The sequence below is a fragment of the Parambassis ranga genome, chromosome 9, assembly GCF_900634625.1.
Source record: "Parambassis ranga chromosome 9, fParRan2.1, whole genome shotgun sequence".
Taxonomy (NCBI): Eukaryota; Metazoa; Chordata; class Actinopteri; family Ambassidae; genus Parambassis; species Parambassis ranga.
Window position 1 is genome coordinate 8,126,008 of NC_041030.1, and position 26,532 is coordinate 8,152,539.

Genomic DNA, 26,532 nt, shown 5'->3' on the forward strand with positions numbered 1-26,532 from the left:
GCTTTCTGGAGTGTCTCTCGAGAGGCCTCCTCTCTCTAGAGATTGTTCGATATGCCATGTGCCATAACACAAAGTTTTCCTCAACTTGTTTACAAAACCTCCATGTTGTTTTAATATTACAAGATCTGTAATCAAAAGCTGTGAGACTTTGTCATAACCATTTTTGATATTGATCAATGATGCCAAATGGATAGAGGACAATGAAGAGGTTGGGAGGGTAGGTGATTTCATTCTGATTCACTTTTTGTTAAATTAGTGTAACTTCTTTTTACAATCCCATAGCAACCGATTAGTTTGGCAGTTTCGCATTAAAACAAAGAATATTAATCATCTGTAGAAGCTATAAAAAAACTAAAAACACTCTCTTCCTGCTCTGCACGCACCAGAGAGGTACGTGCATGATGGCCGAGATCACAGGCTGCAGCTCGTCTTCAGGTAATGCGCGTCCATGTGATTGGGAGGCGTGGCTTTGGGGTGAGCTCCGAAAACATGTGTATACCTGTTCATTACTCTCCTGGTTGATGCTTTTTCTCTTACATTTCTAGCCTCATTTTGTATAGTTTCACAAAATGATGTGAGTTGAGGTGAATTGAATTGTCACAGGGTAACGTCCTTTGTGGAATCACCATTCATCATTACACGTGCTTTTCCTAACACAAAAAAGGAACACACACTTAATCTAAAACTCACATCATGCTATAATGTGTGTAATATTTATGTTTGAGTATAGTTCCCTCAATTTTTTATAAACAATAAAGAACAATTCGTTCTGGTGTCATAAAGACGTGATCCTCCCTAAAGGCCCTTTTCACATCTGTTTATATGTGGTGTATTATTACAGACTAAATTTGCACTTTATCAAATTACTACAAATGAACTGCCACACAGTAAATCTGGAGCCTACAGGTCCTTCAGGAAACTGGGAGGGTCCCTGTGGGCAGCCGCCTGCCATGAATGTCTGGTGATTTGGCGTTCTCACACAGGATCCCAACAGAGTGGACAGGTTTCTTCCTACTAATTCATTCAAGTGAAATTAGCACTAACAGAAAGAGTTCTCACAGCTGGTAAGCCCAATTTACATAAGCAGTTTGACCTATTTATTATGCACTTCTAAGGAAAAAAACATATCTGTTAAGAATATGCAATATGTCATCATGTTACATAATGCAAACATCTTCTTTGTGGTCATTTGATTTAAACACACTGACAAACGCTGACAAATGAGTTTCACTGTACAGTTGCTCTAAACACCGTGTTGAAGATAAGATGAAAAGAAACACAAAATGTGATTAGCTCTACAGCAGAGAGTGACTGAAGCAGGAAAACAAGAAGCACTCCAGCTGCTGTTGTTTCTTTACAGGAACTGCATAGACCACAAATCCCAAAAAGGTCTGCCTGATCCAGTTAATGAGCTCCAAGTCCAAGAACTCTTTTTGTTTTTTTGTTCATTTTACTTTCCCACCATAAAGTAAGTGGTCCATCTGGCAAGCAGCAGAGCACCAAACAGCACAGTGTAGCTGAAGAGAACAAATTTGAGGACTTCCTTGAATGTCCGAAGGAAGCGGATAAACAAGGGCTCCACAACCAGATGCTCCAGCTCGATCTTCTGCCTGCGTCCGGGCTGAGTCAGGTGTCCCATGTTTTCACCTCGACCCATTCTACAAACACACACACGTTTCATATTACAGTAGGAAACAGAAAATATTAGACAAATTAAATATACATTCATGCATGCTTAAGTAGGGAGAACATTATCTTTCACAGCTTCATAAAAGAATTATTGATTGTTCATTTGTATTGGTGGTATAAAAAAAGTTTGCTTCTTGCCAAATGCATTGTCAAGGCCAGTGTTAATAATTTATCTGTAAAATGCACAAATGGGCTCAGTATTGATCTGTTTTGCTTGCAACAGTCACAAACACAATATCTTCTCTGCTTTCAGATACGTGCAGGAAGACATGCACAAGCTGCCTTTAAAGTTTAACTTTTATATAATACTGAATACATGCTCTTATTTGTTGCACAACTGATGTTATAGTCAGGCTCATGTTAGAATCCCAATAAATCATGTTGATTTATACTCAGAATCAAAGAGAAAATGGTCAGTTCTCCTGGTTAACACAGTTAAATTGTACTTAACCAGACACAGAATGAATCTCAAATGACATAGAATATATGAACAAAAAAGTTAACTGCCCATACCTTGGTGTCATTAGCGGCAGGACAGGAGCTGATCAGAAGAAGGGCTTCTGTGCTTCCAGCCCTGAAGTCCAAGTTGGTGTGTGCTGTCTTAGGCGTTTCAAGCCCTTATTACGGAGGAGGAGCCAACAGCAAAAACTGATCACAAGGACCTGAACCCCCTGAGATTGATCTAATATCAATTTAAGTCTTCAGTGCACCTGCTCCACAAAACAAAGAAACATCATTATTAGTCACAATTTATGGTAAATCTAAGTATTCTCTAATTAATAATCATTCTAGCCATAGAGGAAATGTATAGAGGAAATCAAAGCAGAGTTCACCAAAACATCAGAGTCCTGTCAGCAGGTTTTCCTGTGCATATAGTGTCAGGCACGGAGAAGGTATTGACTGATACAGAGATCAAACATCCTCCTGCTGCACAGTTATCCTCTACCGGAACACGGAGCAAATGGCCTCCTAATTCAATCAGTGTCCTGCGCTGTCAAATCATGGGCTGCTGTGGGCTGAGCTCTCCAGACAGCACAGGGCCATTATCGGCTGATCAGGAGGCCTGTTACAGCGCTAATTGCTCCTTCAGAGAGCAGGACCGCTGCTGACGGATACACTCCCATCCCTGCTTTTCATCTGCTTGCAATCAACTTGCTGTTCCAAAAATGACCTACCAAAAAAAAAAAAAAAAAGCGTGTGGCTCATCAGCGACACAAGACTGATTTTAGTTAGTTTCAGTTTATTTACCTATTTTTTGCAAAAGCCACATGAAACACAAAAACATCCATATTTTATAAATTGATTTTTATTCAACTTTTTTATTTATGTTTAAATCATACATACATATATACAGATGCCAAGCCAGGGAATGGATAAAAAAAGAATACTGCTATCACTAGAAGCACTGTGGAGCTATGGTTTTACAAGTGTTCATCGGTAAGAGTGATTCTTAGATAACTGTGTTTACAGGAAAACTGCTCAGGCCAGCTTTAAAAAGCATCAATAAAACACCTGCGCTACACTGATGTGGAGATAAAAACAGCAGCTGAGGTTTTCTGATGCTTGTTCGGGTTGTTTGATGTGGCCAGGTGTGCCTGCAGGTGACTCAGGGTGTCTGGGATTCGGGTCGGTCCATGAGAGACTTGATCCACGTTGTGCCATTTATGAGTTTTGTGGTGGCTATGATGTATTCCATCCCACTGTCTTCCATTTGAGAGAGGAAGCGAAGAGCAGCTATTTCTGCATATGTCACTCCACCGAGGAAGAACACCAGCGTTGTCCGATTCTCCCCCTGTTGGCCTGTGTGACATTAACAAGATTCATTCAACACACTATAAAATCAAAATGATTTAAGAAATCATGGTAAAGGACATTTTTAATGTTTTCCACAAAATAAATTAAATTTTGGCCATCAGCCATGTTAACAAAAAAAAACAAGTGCCAAGACTCTTCTGTTAAAGCACCAGTTTGTGAAATGTGAAAACACTAATTTAGTTGTTCACGCCCTCTAGATTATAGTCCTCTATTATCACCTTTAAAAACCAATATAAGGCAGGCCTGTAGCAACAAGTCAACTGTCTAATGCCCAAACTCGCTGTTCTAATTAGCACATTTCAAATTGAGTGTATAATTAAATTCATTATTCACATCAGTGTAACACCTACCACTGCCAAAATGAAAACTGAAGGGAAGCACTGCATGTCACTCACAAATCAAGCACTGCACGTTTTTATTTGGCCTTCTCTTCAACACCATAAACACTGACAGTGTTTCTGTGACAGCTTTGTGCCATCAATCCACTGCTGCTCAGCCTTTGACAAAGCCTGTGTGTTATCTACACACAGCAGGCAGGAGGTTGTTTTTGTTCCATTGAGAGCAGCACAGCAAACAGCAGCTCCGGTTTGTATTGGTCCTTACGTTTTTTGTGAAGCCCAGAGGGAAGCTGTTGTCTCTCCTCGAAGTGTGGGCCTGGAAGCATCTTCAACACCTCCTCGATGCTACGCCACCCAGGTCTTGCCAAGACCTGCGTCAGACGGATGCTTAGTGGTGCGTAGCCACTGTATACATATGAGATGTCGTTTGGGTTCTGACAAAAATGGAAAAAGTACAGAGTCAGTATCAACCTGACAAATTTTAAAAAGCTTAATTTTCAGTGTGACCTGCTTCTCATACAAAATACCTGCTCATTTGCATCCTCCATCCACAGTTTAAGGGTCTTTCTTATAGTGGGGTAGTTATTCCTTGAGCTTGTCTGTGGCTTCAAAAGACTGGCCTTCTCTAGGTTGTTCAGGGTTAGTATGTGTTCATAACCATAGGTCTTCACAAAAAAGAAAAAATATTGTAATTAAATAATGCTTGAAAAATACAGAGAAATTACAACTATTATTCTTTCTGATGCACCAGGAATGACAGTACCTGGAGAATCTCCCTCTTGTAGTAATCCAACACTTTCTGCTTGAGGCCATTGTTGCAGACCGACTGCATACACACAAGGCGCAGAATCTTGATGAGTGGATCCTTTTGGGCGATGCAGTCTTCTATGTACGTATTCACCTGCATAATGGAGTTATTTTAGAGATTTCAGTGACCTTTATTGTGGATCATTTTAAAACAGTTCAACTAGCCAAAGTGTACCTTGTCTGTGTCCACACCCGTCATGAACTCTTGCTCCACTGTTAGATTATCAAAGAAGGCTTCAGATGCTGAAACAGAAAGTAGAAAGTATTACAGAGAGAAAGTAGAGAAAGTATTACAGTTTAATAAGGATTATCACTAAAGAGGCTTTTCCTTTTTTGCAATGGTGGAAACACGGCATATGTCATGCACACACATCTTCCAAAATAGTAGTAATAAAATAAGGAGGATTCTAGAACACTTTTCTTTACCAACACTGCTGCACAAAAAACAGTGATGTGGGAGCTGTGCCAAAATGTAAACAGGAAAAACTGGAACATAATGTAAGGAGAAAATGTGAATTATGCACGCACTGGTAATGTCCTTGATCAGCTCAGCTACAGAAGTGTGGTTAGCCAGTGAGCTTCGTGCAGCCTGCATGTGAGGCAGCTGAGACACAAACTGCTTTATTTCTCCGACAGTTTTGGCATTATGTCGCTCCTGAAACACAAAAAAAGCCATATTACTGTCAGAGCTAAAATAGCTAAAAACCATCCTTCAGACTAAAAACAACCACACTCCTCTGATGAGATAGATGGTTGCATGATTGGCCTTGGCTCCTTTGGAACAATTAGTCCTTTATCCTATCATTGGATAATTGTTATCACCTTGTTAAACTCACAGATTTCTGTTATGACCTTTGCTGTAAAAATGCCACTAAGATTACAATCGGGTCAGATTGAATCCATGGACCTAATCTAATGTAGCTTACCGAAGCACCAAGTATTGTAACAACATTTTTAAACACCTGAAAGAAACGTTACAATGCTACTGTACAACAGCAGGAAAAGTTCAAACACGCACCTCAAAGGCAGCAGATATAATTTTAGCCTTCTTGCTGAGCGCTGCTCCTACAGCGTTGAAATTTTTGTCCCGGATTTCTGCATATAGTTCCTCTGCTGAGTTGAGCTGTAACTTCTTAGGCTCTGTGGGTAAATCTTTGCTCGCCTCACCTTGTTTCTTCTGGGCAAACTTCTCAGGAGGCAGCTTGACATAACCTGAGACACAGGAGTAAGAGTTGATTATTTCTTCTTATTATATTTAAGGATATATAGAATCATTAAATCATAAATAATACAATCAATGTTTAAAATATTGGAAAAAGAACTATGTATATTATGATTATGATTATGATTATGTGTATGTGTCAGTAAAAGAATCCCTTCCTGTTTCAATAAAACTACAAAAAAACACAGGAGAATCTGCAAATACTGAAACACAGTGGAATCCTTGTCTGACATTAACCCATTAAAATAGTCTGTCTGACCATTATTGATTCCATATATCTCATCAATAAGTCCCTCGTAGGTAAGTTGTGTGGCCAGTGGGGTGAGCAGGTCAACATTTCGGTCAAGGAGGAGAAGAGTATCGAACACTGGCAAGATCTGGTTCTGGCTGCCGGCAAACTCCCTCTTCATCCTCAGCATCATGTTGGCAACGTGCTGGGAGGAAACAGGAAACAGTCAGATGCTGCTGCTGAACTGCTGCTTATGTTCATTTGTGTGTTTCAATATAATAAAGAAACAGTTAGAATAAAATGATTTAGCTCTGCACCATGCTCACCCGTGCACAATCTCCTTTGCCATATATCTGTGGAATGGTACCATACAGTGCCTGTAAGGTCATGAGTCCTTTGGCTGTGTGGTACAAACTTGTTTGGTCATTTTCCAGGTAGCACTCCTGAGAGAGACAAAGAATAGAAAAACAAGTTATACCCTAAAGCTATCAATCTATGTCAAATATCTATGTCAAATATATGTTGAATTAAAATTGATTTACACTTAATTGAATGTGCTTCAGTGAAGTTAATGTTTATATAGTATGCCGAAATTGAACCCACCCTGAAAGCACTCTCATACTCCATGGAAAGCAGGTCCCCATCATAGGGAATAAGATCCAGGATGTACTCATCAATGTTGATGAAAGAGTTCAGCACACCCTGCTCCTTCAACCGCTGTTCACAAAGCATGCTCCGCCGTGGCACAAACAAAATGTGGAAGTCTCTGGATGAGTGCAGCTTATCCTCACTAAACCGTGCACAATCCAGGACACAAGAGTTACATATTGTGGACACGTTTCCATAATAAGAGGAAGAAAATGCTTTTAACTTGGCTGGAGATTGAAAATCAGAGTCACCTGAATACATTCTCAGCAATGATGTCCATAAGCTCTAGTCTGGGACGGACAAAGAAGATGATATTTTTGACATCAGCAGATGGAAGCCTGCCACTCTTGAGGGTGAACATCTTTTCCACCTCATGTTCCTGAAAAACACAATTACAAACACTGATTATTCAAAACATTTCCAAGTTTAATGTACGACTTTATTGTGGCCCTTTGATGTCTTATCCAGGCCGAGATTGCTGAGTAACTTTACCGTACAGTGTACACTTACCTTTAGTAGAGAGTACTGAGCTATCAATCCAAAAGGTCCTGTCAAATACTCATCCCAAACTATGGCCTACAGAACAAGGACATATAAAGTTATGAATGTCTGTAATCAGATATGAAATGGTTTAGCGATTAGCTAGTAGGCCCAATAATTAACTGATGTACAGCAAAGAGAAATACGTACACATAGGCAACTACATTATGAGATAATGTACTGTTTATACAACATTAAAGCTGGATCCATACTCCGCGAGACAAAGACATTTTCCCCCCCTGCAGACGTTACGCCCACAAAATGACGTCATTTTTTGTCTCTGACCGCCCGCTGATCCGCACTCCTGTGCACAGGGCCCGGGCCGAACTTTGTCTTTCAAGGCTGTGCGGCAACCATGCTGTGATTGGTCGGAATTTATTGTGGGCGTGATGAAAGTGGAGAAGCGCAAGAGCCTCTCCAGGTATATAGGTAGGTGTATAAACAGCGCTGATTCAACAGATTTAGATAAGACCATACTGGTTTTGCATGATGAGCAATAAAAGAAAGAAAGAAAAGGCAAGTCAGGGTGATTTGTCACCAATAACTCCAGACATTCACACATACCAGGTGGTGACTGTTACCATTCTATATACTCCTACATACCCGGGCATAATAGGCTCGTTAACAATGTCTGTATATCTTTGCTATTGTTACTTTTAATGTCGCATCTTCACAGCTCATCACCGGACAGTTTGAAGTATCGCAGGCACATTGGAACACAGTAGATGTGCAAATGTGGTCATAAAGGCACAAACACTGAATCTTTGCTATTGTTACTTTTAATGTCGCATTTTCACAACTCATCGCCGGACATCTCACGCTGTTGCAGGCAGCCTCTCTGTGTAATGCCCTCTTGCCATGGCACACGTCCTTGTGGTGTGTTAAAAAACTCAGTAAAGTCTTTCCTTATAGTTTAGTGGGCGGGCCGTATGAGGAGTTCTGCACACACGCGTCTCGCGGAGTATGGTACCTCAGTGCGGAAAAGACCTTTTTTTTGTATCTCTTACCACCCGTGGAGCGCGTTCTCCGCTCTTTGTCTCGCGGAGTATGGATCCAGCTTAACGCTCACAGAGGATCATATTAATGCAATGCTGACATCACTGACAGCTCCATTATAGCATTGTAGCTAGGGGGACACAACCAACAGCCTGTAGTAACTGCCGCTGTTTCGGCCATGCTTTATTTATTTATGCAAGCATATTACCTTGCTTCCAGCACATTTGTCCAAAAACTCCCGAAGCTCCTTTCGTGCTGCTTCTCTTAATATGTTTAAATTTACTCTTCCGTACGATAGGTGGGCAGCCATTTTTTTTCTTTTAGCAACACAACAAATCAGGTGACTTGAACAGGAAGAGTCAAGTCACGTGACCAAGGAAGAAACTGTCATGATAGCTGACAATATAGTACTGTCACAATATTGTAAAATGTACAGCAAATTTTCAACAGCCTAATACAATTATGGTTTTATTTTGTACCGAGTAGTGCACAGTAGTGTAGAAAAGGATCAATAAATAGCATAGTGCAGCTACTTTTCCCAAGTGCTAGTTTGTTTTGCGCATGCGTAGTAAGTGTTAGGTGAGCGACGAGAACAAGGAAGTGAGGAGGGTCTTTATCTTGTTCCGCCCTTTTCATCGTGTGTAGGTGTGGTAAACTTACACCACTGCCACTACAAATACCTGTCCTACACTCGAAGTTAGTGTCATTTTCACATCGAGTGTGTTTTTGGATCTCATATACCAATTTTACCCATAACACACGGAAATGTAAGAAATCCATCCTGCTTTGGTGCAACAAAAACTTCATCCACTAGATGGCGCAATATTTCCACACTAAGAATTCCATAGTATGCTCTTTTATATGAGGCACGACTGTATTATTTTAATTTGTTGGAGTTTTAAATATCATTATCTGATTGTCATATTTATTTCATCCTATGTGGATGTATGTTCCAACATTTAAAAAAAATCTATTTCCATTTATTTCCTTGCTGTAAATCCTAGCATCAGCAGGGTCCTGTAGCTACGACGAATTAAAATAAACACAGAAAAGTAAAGTAACGTAGCCTACAATGTGAAGCCTTAAATAAACAACTTTAAACAACCATATTACATCCCACAGTTATAAATCACCTAAACCAAATAACAATGACAGTGATTTCTCAACAGGGCTGGCTGGATGAGGAGACAAATGTAGACACTACGTTATAGAGACAATTGGATCAGATGATGACTGCCCACTTGAGCATCAGTGTTATCACTTCAGATCCAGGGGTTTCCTTCCCAGGGTACCAAGGGCTTTCCATCTTCCACGCAGGATAGAAGACTCATTCCCACGCATTGTGGAGGTCCGCTGTGCCTCCAAGAAAAGACTACTCCTTCAGGCAAAAAAAAAATAATAAAAACACGGGTTTTGGTGACAGGCACCATGCGCAATGACTAACTCCATGGTCAGATCCAAGCGCCGCACAGAAATTTAGTCCGCATCATTCCCTGACAGTGTGTGTGAGAGAGAGGAGAAGAAGAGAAGCAGGGCTGGATTCTCAGGTAAGCTGTACGATCTCCTTCGAAGGATTTTCAAACATTGTATCATCACTCTAAAATCGCTCAGAGATTACTGCGTTTGGCCAGTGACTCAGTGCGTTATGATTTCTCATTTACAAGTTGAATGAATGCAGCATTTCATTCAGAAGAGAGAGGGGCTGGAAAACATCTCTTTACGAGGAAACATGTTTCATGACTGTATTTATTCAATTGATGGAAGACATTCATTGTCTTTTTTGAGCCGGTTACTGAGTCATTTCAGTGAAAAGAGAAGAGGATTTGTGAATGTGGACTCAGTGCGTGTGAAGCTGCTGGTAATTAACCTAAGTGAGGTACAAAATATAAATATGTAAATGAGCATAAGATACATTCCTTTGTTTTACTGAAAATATGTCTTACTGACAACATTGCTCTGCAGCAAAATTTCCCTGTCATTCATGCAGAGATGCAGAAAGAGATTGCCTCCTTATTTTGAGTTGTTGCACTGATTTACTACAGCATGCTTTGGCGTTTTGATCCAGTTTATTCATGAATGGCTGATAAATATAACTCTTGGTGTAGCTCAGCAGGTTATGCTTTAATCCCTTCCAAGATTCGGTAAAACACCAGTGGCTGGTTGCACTCCTGCAACATGAGCGCTTCCTTGTTGCAGATCTGATAGAAGAAAACAGACCTGGTAAGTCATGTGGGAGATTGTATGGTTGCAGTCCCTGGGCGTTGCTGCAGGATTTTTAAGAGCACACGCTGGGTCTTGATGTACCTGCAGACAAGGAAGGAAAAACGAATCAGTGATGCCCCCTGATGCTTATGTGGGCAGGGCAGCTCTAAACTCCAGCTGTGCCGCTGGACAGGTGGATTCAGCTGCTTACTTGTGATGTTATCCTGCACTCTTGGGTTATTACACATGGAGGGTCAGAGAGGTGTGTTCTGTAAACAGACCAAACCGATTCCTTTCCTTTAGTGTTAATATGGAAGGAGGACAAGAGGAAAAATAGAAGCTGAGAATCAGCCTCCCAGTTCCACCATCTCCAACTCCTCCTACAGACCTGAAGCTTGGGGATTAAATGGGGGAGGGGAGAAAAGACTGAATGAACAGTCTGAGAGATATCTGCAGCTGCCTCCTCTCACATGAGCAACCACAGTAGTGATTGGACGACACCCTTATGCTGGTACCCTTCTTTTCTGTATTTCTCTGTGCCCCTGCTAGACTATCATTGTTTATTTTTCTGTGTAGAGAATGAAGGCATGAGCAGAAAATGAACAGCAGGAAACATGTGCGCTTACAGAAAAGGTGAAAAAAAGATGGAGGAATGAAGTGCAGTGCACACTAACTGCATTATTTAAAGCTGAAGGATACAAGGCAACTGTACCCATAATCCCATATCTTCAGCTTGTCTTCCTCTCGCACTGTGCTGTCTTCTACTACTAAGTGAGTTGCAGGAATGACCTGTTCTGCATGGGTTTGGAAATTTGGCACAGGTATAGACTACTACACACACAGAGAGAGAGACTGCTGGACACAAGCACACAGCGTTTAATCACTGAATCTCGTCTTCTGATCTCGCTGTTACCATGGCCACAGTTGGTAAAGGTGCATGTTCTTCTGTAGTCTTCACAATCCACAACCTAAATCAAATGTCTCTGTTTCTCTAAATTTCTGCAGGTTTTGTCCTGTCATTGAGCACATCTTTGAATTCTGCTGTTTGTGGTTGAGCTCCAGAAGGGAGTGGCTTCATCTTCACATTCTCATCAGAGCAGTGGATGAGAATCGATTCACTAGCCTCTCTGAAACTGGTGATTAGATCTGCCTAAACGGTGTGGCATATTGGAAAAGACAGACGTAATTAATGTGGCCTTTGAACAAAGTTTCCCCGAGAGAACAAGGAGTTAAAAAAACATACAAAATACATAGTTGGGCTGTGTTTGGACCTATAAACACCAGCCCAACTATCACCAACCATTACCATTTAGCTGATTGTAATCACCTCTGTGTATATGTTGCAGCTGCAATAATGCTCTTGTTTTAAAGGCTCTGAGCGACGCCTAAATAATTAAACATACTTTGCATTTCGACTCATACAGTTGAGCATTGTCTAGAAAGTTGAGCTTATTTTTAGTGTTGCGGTGCTTCCAGACCACAACAGTTTGCCAACAGAGATCCACTAAAAACACCCAGGAGCATTGTACCTACTAGTTTTCTGGTGGGACAAGAGGGAGAGTCAGATATCCACAGCTGAACGGTGCCAGCTGCTTCAAAGCAGAGCAACAAGGATACACAAACAGCAGGGCGGATAGGAGATCTGCTTTGTTTCTTTATATGTTGTGAACTATAAATTATCTGAAATGACCAGCAGCTAGAGGTTACCTCTGGTTAGCATGGACAGAGTTTAACTGCACTGATTTAATGGCCCTGTCTGGTAGTACTTGTTTCCTCAAGATAAGATGGGAAGAAATTGAAGGAGCCTGACTGGCCAATGCATCAGCAGCCAGTTCTCATAGTCCCACCTCTTACCTCTGGGACATACAGGGATGAATCACCATCAGCCTCGCAAATTTGAAACTCACTGCAGCCTCTTGCTAGAGTGCAGTTAATTGAGTGCTCTGTGTCCTGTATCTGTTTTCTAGACCTGAAAGAAGGCTCGGACAAAAGACTTTTCTGAATTACCGGTACATCAAAATTACTGAGAAAATGTGGGTCAGGAAACGTTTTTCAGCTAAATTTACAGGATGCTTTCTGGGATGCGCTTCTATTTTAGATTTGCACTGTGTTGATTTAAGAATGAGAGAGCAGCATGGTAGCTTGTTGGTCACTGGATGGTCTTTCCTGTTTGCACTCCAGCGATGCGGGAACTGGAGCCATGCCTGCATGAAGAGGATGTAACTGTGTGTGTATGAAACAGTACAACACTCTCACATTTGAGAGGTGAAGAGTCCTCACAGATGGCTCCACAGATGGTCTCCATCAACGCCATTGTCTGAGTAAAAACATGGATAATTTGTCAATGCCACAAAGACTAACATCCATACTGTTACCCAAAACACAGCCTCTTAATCTGTCTGTGGCTTTTTTTCTTCCTCTAAAAGCAACACTGTGTACCTGATGGAGGTCAGGACATGACACAAACACTAATGCCTTAAAGAGGGGACTAACACAGAGTGAAAGGCTGTGGTGGTGGGAGTTGTAAATAATTAAGAATTGCTGAGTGATGTGTTTCTCCTGCAGTGGAGGGCCTCATGGTGCAGTGCTTCACAATCTTGCCCAGCCTCGGTGTGTTACTACGTGGACATCTCATGGTCTTCTGTGGAGGATGTGTGGAGTTCTGCCACGCATCTGAGGCTTCCTTGTGCTTTTTGATGTATCCTACCATGGGTGCCCTGCAAGCTGAAAAAAGTTCATTTATGAGACAAAATGATCATGAGACTTGAGGTACATTAGGCATATAACTGCAGACCAGCCACTAAATTTAAATTAAAGCTGATTCTCATTAGTATTGAAAAGTCAGGTAAGGTTATTACAGTTAAGCCTGAGGGAGAACACGAATGGGCGCACCAAATATTCTGACAATCATTCCAAAACCTGTCAAGGCATTTCTAATGCGAACCTAATAGTTACCCTTAGGAAAAAGTCAGCACACCAGTAGAGTCACCAGGATTGATTAAGAGCAATGAGCTTACTGAAAATGGTGATAATCCACTGAGTAGATGTTGGGAAATGTCACTGAAGACTGAACTGATGGTGCTAAGAGAAAATAATGGACAGTAATGATTAAGTGAAACAGTTTTTGGCACTGTTGAGTTTATCAGCCCATTGTTTTTAACCCAACTCATCAACTATACCATTTTGATTAAGTTTAAAAATTAGCACCCTACCTCTCAAAACTACAACCTGCTGCCCAGTGATTCCACGAGTAATTTGAACACATGTTTTCACATCGTTATTTTATGCACACATCCTTTAACGCTATGTTTTATGTTGAAAAGTGGAAGGTTGATTACCACTCATACGCCTTTTGCCTTTTTATACTCCAATCATTCACAGTATACAGCTTGAGTTTATGGCCTGGTCAGCTGTGTGGTGGTGCCACTTATAAGAGAGGACATTTTACTGTCTATAAAAAATGTCTCCACAGTCCTTAATTTATACCAACCACCAACCCACATGTGTCACTGCAGACTGTGAAGCAGCAGCTGGTCATACTTTTGGATGACATGTAGCCTACGTGTTAGTCAAAGTCTTGTCAACGAGTTTGTGTTCTATAGAAAATGTCAGTGAAGGTCCAATGACAGTTGTTTTAGATGATTATTCATGAGTATCCTGGTCTTTCATTACACTCATTTCAGCATCTTACAAGCCTCCTGCGTCTCAACAAGGAGTTGTACAGAGAGATAGTAGAAAGTTCATGCTATAACAGTGCCATATCTGTGTCCAGAGTGTTTTACATTGGTAGATTTAATCTTCGATTGGCTCTATATTTATAGCAGTGTGTGTAAAAAAAAAGAGAATTCAAAGAAAAAAATCCATGATGTTCCAGATCACCACAGGACTTGAGCTGAAACTGTAGAAAAGCCAAAACTCTGTCTGAGGATCTCGCGCTGTGTTCTCTTTCATAATGCATAAAACAGTCTGAGTTACTGCCAGGCCAGATGGCAGAGAAGGAAAATACGTTGTTCCTTCCTTTCTTAAACTATGCATTGATTTTTATTAAGTTAATACAGTTGTATTCTTTGTTAAGACTTGAATCCTTCAGTAAAATGGGACAATACAGAATCGCATTAACTTTTTATACCAAATGTCAGCTACCTTGTACATTTTTTCACTACATGAGGCACACACATTTCATTAGGCTATGAAGCCAGTAAGGTTGAAAACAGATGAGATAGTTGGTGAGCTAATTTCTTACAGCAGTGTGAAAATTGTGTATACATTGCACGGTTACTTGGAAAAAGCATCATGGTGTTATGAAACATTAATGGCCACAGCGACCTGAAAAAAATGTGTGTGGTTTCTCCAGGATTACTAAATCACTAGTAGAGTGGATATGCTGTGCTGTGATGAATATCAACAGCATCTACTTAGCATCAGCACCTTAGAAAATGGTTTGGAAGAAAGTGCTGATCTGAGCCTGCAGAGACTCTGCACTGGGCACTTGTAGAGGGGTGTTGGTGAATGATTAGGGTGCCGGCTACAGCAGAGCTTGACAGTGACTCCTATTATATGTGAGTAAGTTTTATAGCAAAAAAATACCGATGAAAGCCTGACAGCACTTTTGTTAAAGTAAAGCCAATTGTCGGACTTTGCATTGAGTTTTGATTCTCATTAACCCATTTTAGAAATGTCCTTTATGGAGGATGACGAGGGAATTGTTGCCCTGGAATTCAAGTGAATAATGTTCCAGTGCCATTATTTTCAATACAATCACAAGTGGGGCACATCACAGGATGTTAAATTGCACCGTTGCCACATATATTATTAAAAACAAACAAAAAATCAACAAGACTTTGTTTAGGGATTGTCCTTTCATATTATTGTTGCTTGTATATAACAATGAAACATTGCATTAAAAACCTGTTTCTTTCTTTTTTGCTGATCTCACTCCATGTGAGAACACTTCCTTCTACCCCCTTCTTCTGTTTAAGCTCTTTGTGCTGTATCCATAATGATCAATGTTGGATCAATCCGTCAATGCCCTGCTGCCTTGTTCTCACACTGCATGCTGTCCACAGTTTTCGCAAGCAAGTAGAAAAATGCTGAAAAAAAGTCAAGCTGTCGCCATGACAAGATGCTTTTATTCCAGTCTGTTTCTTTGTCAGTCATATGTTCTGCAGTAATGAGTCATACACCTGCTATTGAAAGTCATACAACTACATTAATCTGCACGAGTGGCTGATTTACCTCAAAGCTTGACAGAGCACTAAAGAGAATGGATGCATGTGCTTCTAAATATGGACGTGTGGGGCGTGCTCTGGCAGTTGTGTATGCACACAACCATGAAGATGTACGGATGCAGATTTGTATTGACTATCCTCTCAGGCCCTGAGGTGGAGACGCAGGTTTCTAAAATGGTCCTCTCTCCACCCCCATATGGAATTCTTTATAGAAAGAGATCCTGCTTCATGGATGACTAGTGATGATTAGGCAGATGACTATCATGAGTTAATGCTCTCCCTCTGGTCTTCCCTGTTGTCACCTCCCACAGGATTTGTAATTAGATTCGTGACATTGTCAGCTGTGGTCGCCTGTGCCTGAGCATCATTGCTTTAAAGATCGCCACAGCCGGAACTGTTGTGGAGGCTTCATGACATTTGGAAAATAAATAAATAAATAAACAAACAAACAAACACTAAAGAACATCTGCTCCTCCCCAGAGAAGAAGCCACCACCTGACTGAGTCATCTTCCATGGGAGGGAAACACGTACATTGATGACTGTCACGGATGACGCAGATTTGTTGCATTTATAACTACAATAGCTCAATGGGGGGGGAGTCTGAAGGTTGCAGTGAAGTCATAACTGCACAATAACAAGGCCCAGTGTGACATTTTGGGCAAGAAAGTTCATTATAATTGGCCTTGGGAACATTTAGAATATGACCATATGAACCCTCTCATGTAGATAAAAATCAAGCAGTACTTCCCAATATCTGACGCCTTATAGCCCATGTTGTGAGCTTTGTGAGTGTGTATACGATCCTCAGACCATCCTCTGAATGCTAATTGGATTGTCACCTCAGCAAAGAGTCCCCTCCTGTGATGCAGTAGCATCTATCCCCAACAGAGAGCTCGTCTGAATCAGTGATTACCCCAAGTCTGAATGCCGTCTTCCATCTGTTTCCCTCCATCCACCTGTCCAGGACAATAATGTTTGACCAAAGTGGGATAATTCATCCTGGCAAGTGAAGGATGGCCACGCTTGAGAGGCTCAGTGTATATAATATATACTGTACAGACAGTAAGAGTAATGTCTAAACCATCAAACTGCTGCTGAAAAAGTGGAAAAAGACAAATGCTCCCTGAAGACTGTGTTGGCTGGTTGCAGCAGCAGCATCAGAGGGAGAAGCCCACACCCTGAGTGTCTATTGATAGCACAGCAGGTTCGTTGCTGTTCTCTGAATCTCAGAGGCAGACAGACGACAGATTAGACCTCAAAAGGTATGTAGCTTGACGTTACGCAGCATAATGTGAGCAGCTGGATGAGGGAGACAGCCATGCGCCCCTCCCTTTCTTGCTGCCACTTTCTTCAAGGTTCTATAGAGCTGGGTTTTACTGCTGTAAAAAGCTGAAGACAAGTGAAACCTATTGATTTTTTCTCTTTCATCATTATCATTATGCCTTCCTTTACTGTATCTCTGCCATGCTCGCTAATACAGCATCTGCACTCTCCTCATCCTACACCATCACAATTCTTGATATAAGGCTCTAGAGACACTTTTAGCTCCTTTTCTTACCCCCATTTGTAGCCTGCTGGTCTTTTCTGAATGCTGGTACTTCCCCTCAGGACATACACTGGCCTGTGGCTGCAGCACCCTTCATGCATTGTCTTGCTGTGCCTTAAAGCAGCCCTACACACACACACACAGCAAACTTGCATAGTCTTTACCATGCCACTCTCCGATTAAGTGACATTACTGTGGAGAAGACATTTACTGTTTTCCACTGTCATCATTAGCATCTCAGCCTGTCTTTTGCACCATGACAGCAAAAGCTGTCATCTACTTTAAATACTCTGATGACACAGCCTCCTCCTCACCAACAGTGACTCCTTGCTGGCCTACAAGAAAACAATTCCTATATTACCTCATAACACTAAAAATACAAGAGGAAGTATACATATGCAGATGGCAAACAACAAACACACAAAATGACTTATCAGAGATGCCTGGGACAGACTCTTAGGGTGTGATCACACTTGTAGTTTGGTTATTTTAGTCCGGCCTCAAGCAGTAAAATCATACCTTAGTTCTGGTTCCAGTTTGTTTTAATCACACAAAAACCTGCCAAGTGTGAACACACCCTCAGTCGATTTAATATGCTGTTATACTTGCTGTGACACAGCATACAGTAGTTGAGCCAGGCCTGCTGTATGGAACCATCTGGTTCTTTGATATGTGTAGAGTCACAGACTGGGAGCAGTAACTCCAGTTTCACTTACAGCTGCTCAATTAATAGACCAGGCCACCCCTAATTTGCACAACCTTATCTCCATAGCCCTAAATTCAAACCTCCGAGTCCCACCACTAAAGCAGCATTTCACCTTGGTTATTAATGCGCAGGAGAACTCACCTCATCTAAAGCTTTGCTCCATCTGCTATAATGCACAGCAAGCAGCTTTACCTCGTTACAGCTGCTGCGTGTCAGCATAGTTTGTATTTTACAGATTCTTGATGTTTTCATGTATGAAGAATATTTGCATGTTTTTCATCTGCAATGTGTTCATGTATTGGGTGAATATGTCTGTGGAAGAACTTTGTTAAATAGGCTTGGCACAAGGAGACGGTACTGGATTTGGCACCAGGAACTGTGCGTGCTTACACTCCCATTGAAAGTTGTTATGTCTTTCAGGCTTGGTATCCAAATTCACAGGAGGCGAAAAAGTGAATATTTGGAAATTGTCCCTGATTTCTTTTGATTCTATGTTGGCTTATGACGGTCGTCCTTTGTCAGCTTTAATTTAATCCTATCACTGTCACCATTAAAGGATGAATGCTTGTTGATGAGAAAGAAGTCTCAGGTAGCAATTCATTCATTGCAACATAAGCATGAGACAAGACTCTAAATAAAGTGTTGGCATCAAGTTTTTTTGACTACCTCCTCATAATTTCATGTCTTTCACTTTCTGTCTGTCCACCTGCAGACTGAAATAGTTCATCATGGCAGACACGGTGATGAGCGGCAGCGCGGGTCGCTGGGTGTCTAACGACAAACAGAGGAGCATGCATGCTAGGTAAGCCTGATCGACAAAACACTCGCTGACTCCTTCTAATGGAAGCATCAGCACTTAAACATGTCCTTTTGTCTCACCTCCATCTCTCTGATGTGTGACACAGTGATAAAGAGCAGTAAGTAGATTAACTCCCCTCTTATCTGCATGGTGTGTAATGTGATGAGTAAATGTTCGTTCATGGTTCATGTGTTCAAACACTGAATGCATGTGTGTGTGTGCTAATGTGTGATTTGAGAAAACATGAAATCAACTGGAGATTATGTTTGGCTCATAGGGGAACCTGGACCATGCAGCCAGGACCTGGCTCTAGTCCAGACCTGACAGATGAGGAGAAAGAGATTATAAACAGTGTGATTGCCCGTGCTGAGAAAATGGAGGCCATGGAGCAGGAGAGAATTGGGTGATTAGTGACTTCTCTGTGTAAATTAAGGCAAAATCAACCAAGACATGCATTTATTTAAATCTGGGTTAATTAACAGTAACATTTTAAAAGAGGTGTCAATCTGTGCTGCTGCAGGCGCCTCATAAACCGCCTGGACGATATGAAGAAGACTGCATGTGGGGATGGAGTGTCCCGCTGCCTGCTGTGTGGAGAACAGCTGGGCACACCCGGGGTCGCCTCAGTGGTTTGTGAGGACTGCAAAAAGGTAAAGTCCCACTCCCCTACTGCCATACATATAACAGATAAAACAACATTTTAATGCTGAGTGGCTGAAAATCTTTATTTTCTCCTGTTGTGAAGCACATGTGCACCAAGTGTGGTACACAGTGTGGCAGTCGGCCACGTGCTGTGTGGCTGTGCAAGATCTGCAGAGAACAGCGAGAGGTAAGTGCTTTAAACCAGTGAAAAAAGTACATGTGTGAGAAAGACTATAATAAATTGATTTCTTATGTGTAATTTAGGTGTGGAAGAGGTCTGGTGCCTGGTTCTTCAAAGGTTTTCCTAAGCATTTCCTACCATCGCCCATGCCATTATCCAAAACAAAGGGTGCCCAGGAAGCAGCAGAGGCCCAAAGGCCAGCAGTCTCTGAGCCCAAGGAGGCAGTAACCCAACCACAACCACAAGGTGCATGCTTGTTTTAAGATTTGACACCTTGCAGCTCCTACGTGTTTGACCTTTCATGACTCATTAGCTTGCCATCACAAACAGGTGGTTTACATTATGTTTCTCTCAGGTCAGAATCAGAGTCAGACTCTCTCCTATGAGGAGCAAGTTTCAGTTTTTATATCTACCAAAGCCCTGCAAAACAACCAAAATGAGATTTGCACTGCTAGTGTGTTTGTTTTTTAAGTGGAAATTAAATGTGAAATTTCCCCACACCCTTTAAACTACAGTTGTGTGCATATTTATTGATATATTTTTTATAATGGGAGGCAGCAGTGACGGCAGGTTGAGACATGATGACAGCTGACCAGCCTGACACTGCTCAGACACAGAGAAATACATGGATTCATTATTGTTTGCACATTTAGGAAAAATACAAATCTAATTAATTAGCATTGCCATTTTGTACAATTCTGTTTATTTCAAAGGAGATACCAACATAAGGAGTGTTTTCCAACATAAATAATGTTGCAATTTCTACTACTTTTTTGATCATCTCATGTTTCACTCATGTTAATATTTTTAATGTCACTGCAAGTTTTCTTAATTTATTGGATCAGCGTCATCTGTACCTCATTGCTCTTTCCCCAAACATCAAACCTTTTATCTGCTTCCCAAATTTGTCAGTGCCGCCCACTGTTGCAGAGGTGGGGGGGATGAGGAGCTCAATTAAGCTGTCGGAAGTTGCATGCTGCGACATGGAATGAGCCTCCAGGTGGTGCTGCCATGATGGGTCACACAGCATCTTTTTACACTTTCAGCATGATTACCTGTGCAATGTGATTTCCCCGTAATAGAGAGGGGTAGTGTGAGCAGGCCAGCTATATAGCTACTGCATGTAGAGCCATTGGATGCCACAGCTCGTTGTAGTGTATGTAGGTCAATGCTTTTGCTATGAAAAAGCTGCAACATCAAAAGTACCCAGGGAGACCAGGGAGTATTACAGATTCCACTGCAGTAGAAGCCTGGAGTGGTGTGATTATGCATTTCTCCCTTATGCATAGTATGCATCTCTGTGTTCATCTCTATTATGCTGTTCATGCTTTTTATTAGGACAAGAGCCACAGGCCCGTGCTGGTTACCCACCTGTGGCCCCTAAACCAGTCCTGCGCATGGCTACAGGTGGGGCCGGCCCCGACGAGGCAGGGCAGGGCAGCCCAGTGGTGATGAAGAAGATGGTGCCTGTGCAGAGCTCCAGGCCACAACCTGCCATAAGCACCATGGCCCAGCAGGGTGAGAGAAACATCGGGCACAGTCCTTTTCTTATACTCTTTTACCAAAAATATTGCATCCCAGTTGTGTGATTGTGTACAGATAACCGATGGTGGTTGCAGGTTCAGTGGCTGGAGATGGAGGTGTTTACTCTTCTGGTGGAGTTCCTCCAGAGCAGAGGCCACCTCCTGCAGTAAGAGAGGAAAGGAGGCAGCCCACGGCCCACAGTGCTCTTTCTGCCCGACAGCAACATCCCCCACCTGAGGAGGAGGAGGAGGCCAACGACTATGACTCTGATGAAGCCAGTGAGTACACCATCTGCTCACTCTTCTCATTGAGTAAATGTAGTGTAGTTAAGTGTCACTTAATGTACAGTTACACATTTAAGATTTGTTTCTATGTCCTTTAGTTAAATAGCACCAGAATAGATTGGGTGTTAGAGTTTTATGCATTTTTTAAAAGGGCAAAACATATTTCCATGCAGTATTGGGCAGTGATGTCTAATATGGTCACATCTCCCCCTTAGGGATTCTGAGTCATACTGTGTCGAAGCTTAATTTCTGCCTTTTAGTTTGCCTGCTATAATTCACTGGTAAATTGCTCAATAGTCCAGGCAAACAGCAGATATCATCCTGGCAGCATCTATTGAGCTGGTACAGAATGACAAATGATAAGAAGCATAATGCAATTGAAATATGAAAATCAGTATCAGAGGAACTAAAGCAGAAGAAGGCATGAATAAATCCAACACTAATACATAAGCTATGCAATCTTATTTCATACATACTATTTTAATGATGAGAATGTCGTTCATGTTTTTAGCCTGCAGCATCAAATGGCCTTTATTCTGTCACCAGGGAATTGGGTTTTAATTTATTTTATTGAGGTCCAGGACCGTGAAGCTGTACAAATAATTTGAGATACAACAGGGCTAACAAGTAATAGATTCCCCATGTGTAGGATCCAGTCCCTGGAGATGGGAGGGAACATGGCAGAAATAGCTCTGGTTTAATGTGCTTGTTCTCTGCAGACATGTGGCTAACTAGTTTCAGAGACCTAGCTGGTTACAACTGCTTCAGGATAGGTGATCTAAAATGACACAGTTATGTATTAACTATGTACTTATATACCTTACAGTTGGGTTCAGTAGTAATTATTTGGACATGCTTATGACATGCACCCTGCACTACAGAACACAGTGTCTTGTCACTGGGTGTATATTTTTTCAATATCTGTATTTGGCCTGTGTATGAGCACGTTAGTGAGGCAGTCACTTCCAGACTGAAATGCCCAACATTGCTGGGTGGATATCAAAGAAATGCATTGCACACACCTGACTTGTGAAAACAGTGATGCTGAACGTACATCTTAAAGCACTGCATAGCCTGGCAAAGCTTCTAGAATTGCTATAGATGATTTTGTTTTATTAAAAAAAGACTACTTAGTAGCAAATATATGTTGAATCTGACCCTAAAGAAGTTAAAAATGTTTCTTTTTAAATTACAAATATTTTGACTATTGATTTGCTAAACAGCTACTCCAGGCAATGGAACTCCTCCATAGAAAAACTGTGTGGGCAGTATCTCTGTCTTTTAATTTTCTACAGAAAAGTCTTCTGAATGTCGTCCATTAAGATGTTTAAGATTCGATTGCACACTATATAACCCTGCTTTGTAACAGTCATATTATTTACCTAAAGAAAACTGAAGGCTGTGAATGTTTGACTCTTTCCATCCTTTCAGTCCATTTTGTGATCCTTGTTCTCACTTTATTTCACAGGGTGGATGTTGTTTAATTACAAGAATCTTTCCATATATTTAAAGTGTTAATTATTCAAGAGCTGTCTCCCTGTAGTCTAATGCAGTAACTGCTTTGGGTCTCTTTCAGCCACTCTGGGCTCTCTAGAGTTCAGTCTGCTGTATGAACAGGAAAGCAACAGCCTCCACTGTAGCATCCTCAAAGGAAAGGTACCACTATTCTGCTCATTCTCTCACACAAAGGAACAATTACAATCAAGTGGTTTATGTTAAAAAGCTCCTGAATGGCACTTTAGCTTAATTGCTGTTTGCTGTGTGTGATGTGATGAACATGGCACTCGTGTTTCTCCTCAGGGATTAAAGCCCATGGACTCAAATGGACTGGCAGATCCTTATGTCAAGCTTCATCTGCTGCCAGGGGCTAGCAAGGTAGCAGACACTGCTTAACATTAAGCTTTTACTACTTTTAAAAGATTCATCTCCTTAATATCCTGCTACGCAAATGTAAAAGGTTTCCTTAGATGTGAATTCTTTCAGGTAGCTCAAGGCTGACATCTTGTGGTGTGAATTTATAATAGAAACAGGGATAAGTAGATAATGATGTTCCTTTTCTCAATCTGCTTTTCATCCAACAGTCTAATAAGTTGCGCACAAAGACCTTGAGAAACACCCGCAATCCTGTGTGGACTGAGACACTCACCTATCATGGCCTGACGGATGAGGACATGCAGCGTAAGACCCTCAGGTGGATATTGTGCCTCAGACAGTCACAGCCCTGTGTTCGTGTATCAAACATGGTCTGCTCTTAACTGAGTCCTTTGACAGGTCTGAATAATTGTGATTTGATTTCCACAGGCTCTCTGTCTGTGATGAAGACAAGTTTGGGCATAATGAGTTTATTGGGGAAACCCGGGTGGCGCTGAAGAAACTGAAAATGAATCAAAAGAAAAACTTCAACGTGTGTCTGGAGAGATGTGTGCCTGTGAGTGAAAGACCGTCACAGTGCTTTGCTCTCAGTGTCCGGATCTCTTATTGACCTGCTGTGATCTTGTCCTCCCCATCGCAGACAAAGAGAACTGCAACTGCCGGAGCAGCCAGAGGGATCGCTCTCTATGAAGATGAGGCAATGCTTCTTATTTCCAAGCATGTTTAAACATGAAGTTCATGAAAATCTCATCCTCCTGAACTTTATCTCTTCTGTGTTATAGACAGGGAAAGAGGGGGCTGATGTAGAAGAGCGTGGTCGGATCCTGATCTCTCTCATGTACAACACCCAGCAGAATCGCCTCATTGTAGGCGTTGTGCGCTGTGTTCACCTGGCTGCTATGGATGCTAATGGCTACTCTGACCCATATGTCAAAATGTAGGTAAAGGAGATTGAAAAAGTTATTTTAACTGTAGCTTTATAACTCTACTGGCATAAATGAAATTAAGAATCTGTAATCTGCAGATGTCTGAAACCTGACATGGGGAAGAAGGCTAAGTGCAAAACACAGATCAAGAAGAGGACTTTAAACCCAGAGTTTAATGAGGTTTGTGAGAGTTCAAAAAGAATGCATCATCTGATTATTATGAAATTTGTGTGTTCAACTTAAACATAAAAAACATAAACATAAAAAAAAAAGTTGAGATGTTTCTCTAATAATTTATGTCTCAACTTTCAGGAATTCGGCTATGACATCAAACACAGTGAGCTGGCTAAAAAGACATTAGATATCTCTGTGTGGGATTATGATATTGGGAAGTCCAACGACTACATAGGTAAATATTTGATTAATATTCTGCAACAATATTCTCACCTACTCTCTACCTGCCTTTTCACACCTTGCTTTCCTCCTGACAGGTGGGTGTCAGCTGGGTATCACAGCCAAAGGAGAGAGGCTGAAGCACTGGTATGAGTGTTTAAAGAACAAGGACAAGAAGATTGAGCGTTGGCACACCTTGATGAATGAGAATCACGTTGCTAGTGATTAACCCCTTGCCCCCCCCCCCCCCCCCCCCCTATACAGCATGAGCTAAAATCCACCCTCACCTTAATTGGTTTGTTTTCATCTTTTTTAGCCCACACATTTTATTTATCATTTCACCACCTGACCATCACTGCTCACACTTTCCCCTTTATTTAGAGGGGCTCTCTTCTTATTAACAATTTCTCTGCCATTGCTAATCTGCCTCTGGCACAAATCATGGTGTAAAGTGAATTAGAGATGTCATCAATGTAACCAAGACATCTGCCAGCAAACAGCTGCACAAAGGCATGTCATGCCTGTCAGTGATGTTATATAGTGTGCTGTATTTGACACATTCTTTGCTAGACAGAATGAAGTTTAACCTGCACTGGCACAGATTAGAAAAAGCAATATGGCATCTGAGGTCAAAACCATCCTTCAAGCTCATAAAACCCTCGATTGGGCTCATGCCTGAAATTTATCTGTCTGTCAGGGTATCATTTTTACTTTTACATCATGCTGTAGTGGAACACTTGAACTGTATAAGCATGCCAAGCCACACAAGATAAGAAATCACGCAGCTGCACCCTCAAATATCTCAGCTGTCCTGAACATATTGTACAGTATATTTCCATAAAGAAATGTTTACATATACTGATAGATTGCTCAGGTTAGGATAGATGCTACAGATGATACATAAGTCAGTGGACCATGAGCTAGATGAATCTTTAACCAGTTGCTGTTAATTTGTGATTTAAACATTTAGAGCACACTTAGACTGAAGAGTTTTTAATGTATGGGTATTGAAACTGTAGCTTTTAAGTTTGTGGGAATTATTAACTGTGCGTTTAGAGAAATTGAAAAGTGAACTTCTGTTTATTTTGAGTTAGTTTCTTAGTTGCGGTTAGCCATGGCAGGAAAAAAAGGAATCTCGTCCTGCTACCTCTACTCCTCTGAAGTTGGCGATTCAGTCTGACACCTCAGAGGTTTTCTACTGCAGTGTTTACAATGAATGCACACGGTCAGGTTTCCCTAACTAATTTGGCTGCTCTGTATAACCAGGAGATAAAGTGGAAGAGGTTGTGTCATAAGTATGTGCAGCTTTACCTGCATGCACTGCGCTCGTGACTCTCGAGTGCCTGGGGCAATCATGGGCCGCTTTTACCCCAAACGCACCCTTTGCACAAAGCAGGGCCCTTTTTCCTTCTGCCACACCCCGATCATACAAGGCTTCAGCGTCTGTTTGTTCAATAATCACAGCAAACCAAGGAAAGCACACCTTACAAAGTGGAATGACCTCAATTTATACAGCTGTCTGCAAGTTATTCCAATGTCAAGACAAAAACAAAAAATTCTATGCATGAAATGTCTTGTGGTTCGAGGTATATATATACTTTGTAAGAAATTAATGCTATTGTAATTCCATTAATGTTTACACCTCTTCCCCACGACATTCCTGTTAATACTTTATATACATGAGGTCATATTCTGCATGACTATGATGACTATGGTGTAATCTGAATAAATTGGTTTGTTAGCATCCAGGATAGACTAATAATCAACTGAGCACAGCAACATGAGACCAACTTCATTAGTAGCAGAGGCTGAGATTACTCTCGTTCTTTGAATGAGATGCATACATTCAGATCTCTCCAGTGTTGTTTTCTCTCTTAACCTGCCCTGCCCCTATGTGGCAGTGATTCAGACACCCATCAGTCTTAAAGTGTGCTACTTCAGCTA

At 41.4% G+C, this 26,532-nt stretch overlaps 2 protein-coding genes and 1 long non-coding RNA gene across 3 annotated transcripts; 1 reads left to right on the forward strand and 2 right to left on the reverse strand.

Annotated features, from left to right (window-relative positions):
- Positions 1-469: 469 nt before the first annotated feature.
- Positions 470-2,635, reverse strand: LOC114441829 (uncharacterized). Its single transcript, XR_003671286.1, has 3 exons — positions 2,523-2,635; positions 2,203-2,399; positions 470-1,658 (listed from the first exon to the last, which is right to left on the reverse strand). It is a non-coding gene; the product is annotated as an uncharacterized LOC114441829 (long non-coding RNA).
- Positions 2,636-2,975: 340 nt separating this feature from the next.
- vps33a (VPS33A core subunit of CORVET and HOPS complexes) lies at positions 2,976-8,615 on the reverse strand. Its single transcript, XM_028414230.1, has 13 exons — positions 8,493-8,615; positions 7,259-7,324; positions 7,000-7,127; positions 6,704-6,890; positions 6,427-6,543; positions 6,131-6,305; positions 5,668-5,861; positions 5,178-5,304; positions 4,825-4,892; positions 4,606-4,743; positions 4,370-4,507; positions 4,108-4,276; positions 2,976-3,489 (listed from the first exon to the last, which is right to left on the reverse strand). The coding sequence occupies exons 1-13, from the start codon at positions 8,592-8,594 to the stop codon at positions 3,296-3,298; spliced, it is 1,803 nt and encodes a 600-aa protein (XP_028270031.1). The 5' UTR covers positions 8,595-8,615; the 3' UTR covers positions 2,976-3,295.
- Positions 8,616-9,618: 1,003 nt separating this feature from the next.
- On the forward strand, positions 9,619-26,514 carry rph3ab (rabphilin 3A homolog (mouse), b). Its single transcript, XM_028414164.1, has 18 exons — positions 9,619-9,831; positions 18,680-18,769; positions 18,873-18,884; positions 19,044-19,169; positions 19,287-19,416; positions 19,512-19,595; positions 19,673-19,835; positions 20,928-21,107; positions 21,209-21,391; positions 22,974-23,053; positions 23,198-23,272; positions 23,479-23,588; positions 23,699-23,825; positions 23,910-23,966; positions 24,052-24,206; positions 24,294-24,375; positions 24,508-24,604; positions 24,687-26,514. The coding sequence occupies exons 2-18, from the start codon at positions 18,696-18,698 to the stop codon at positions 24,815-24,817; spliced, it is 1,866 nt and encodes a 621-aa protein (XP_028269965.1). The 5' UTR covers positions 9,619-9,831; positions 18,680-18,695; the 3' UTR covers positions 24,818-26,514.
- The last annotated feature ends 18 nt before the right edge of the window (positions 26,515-26,532 follow it).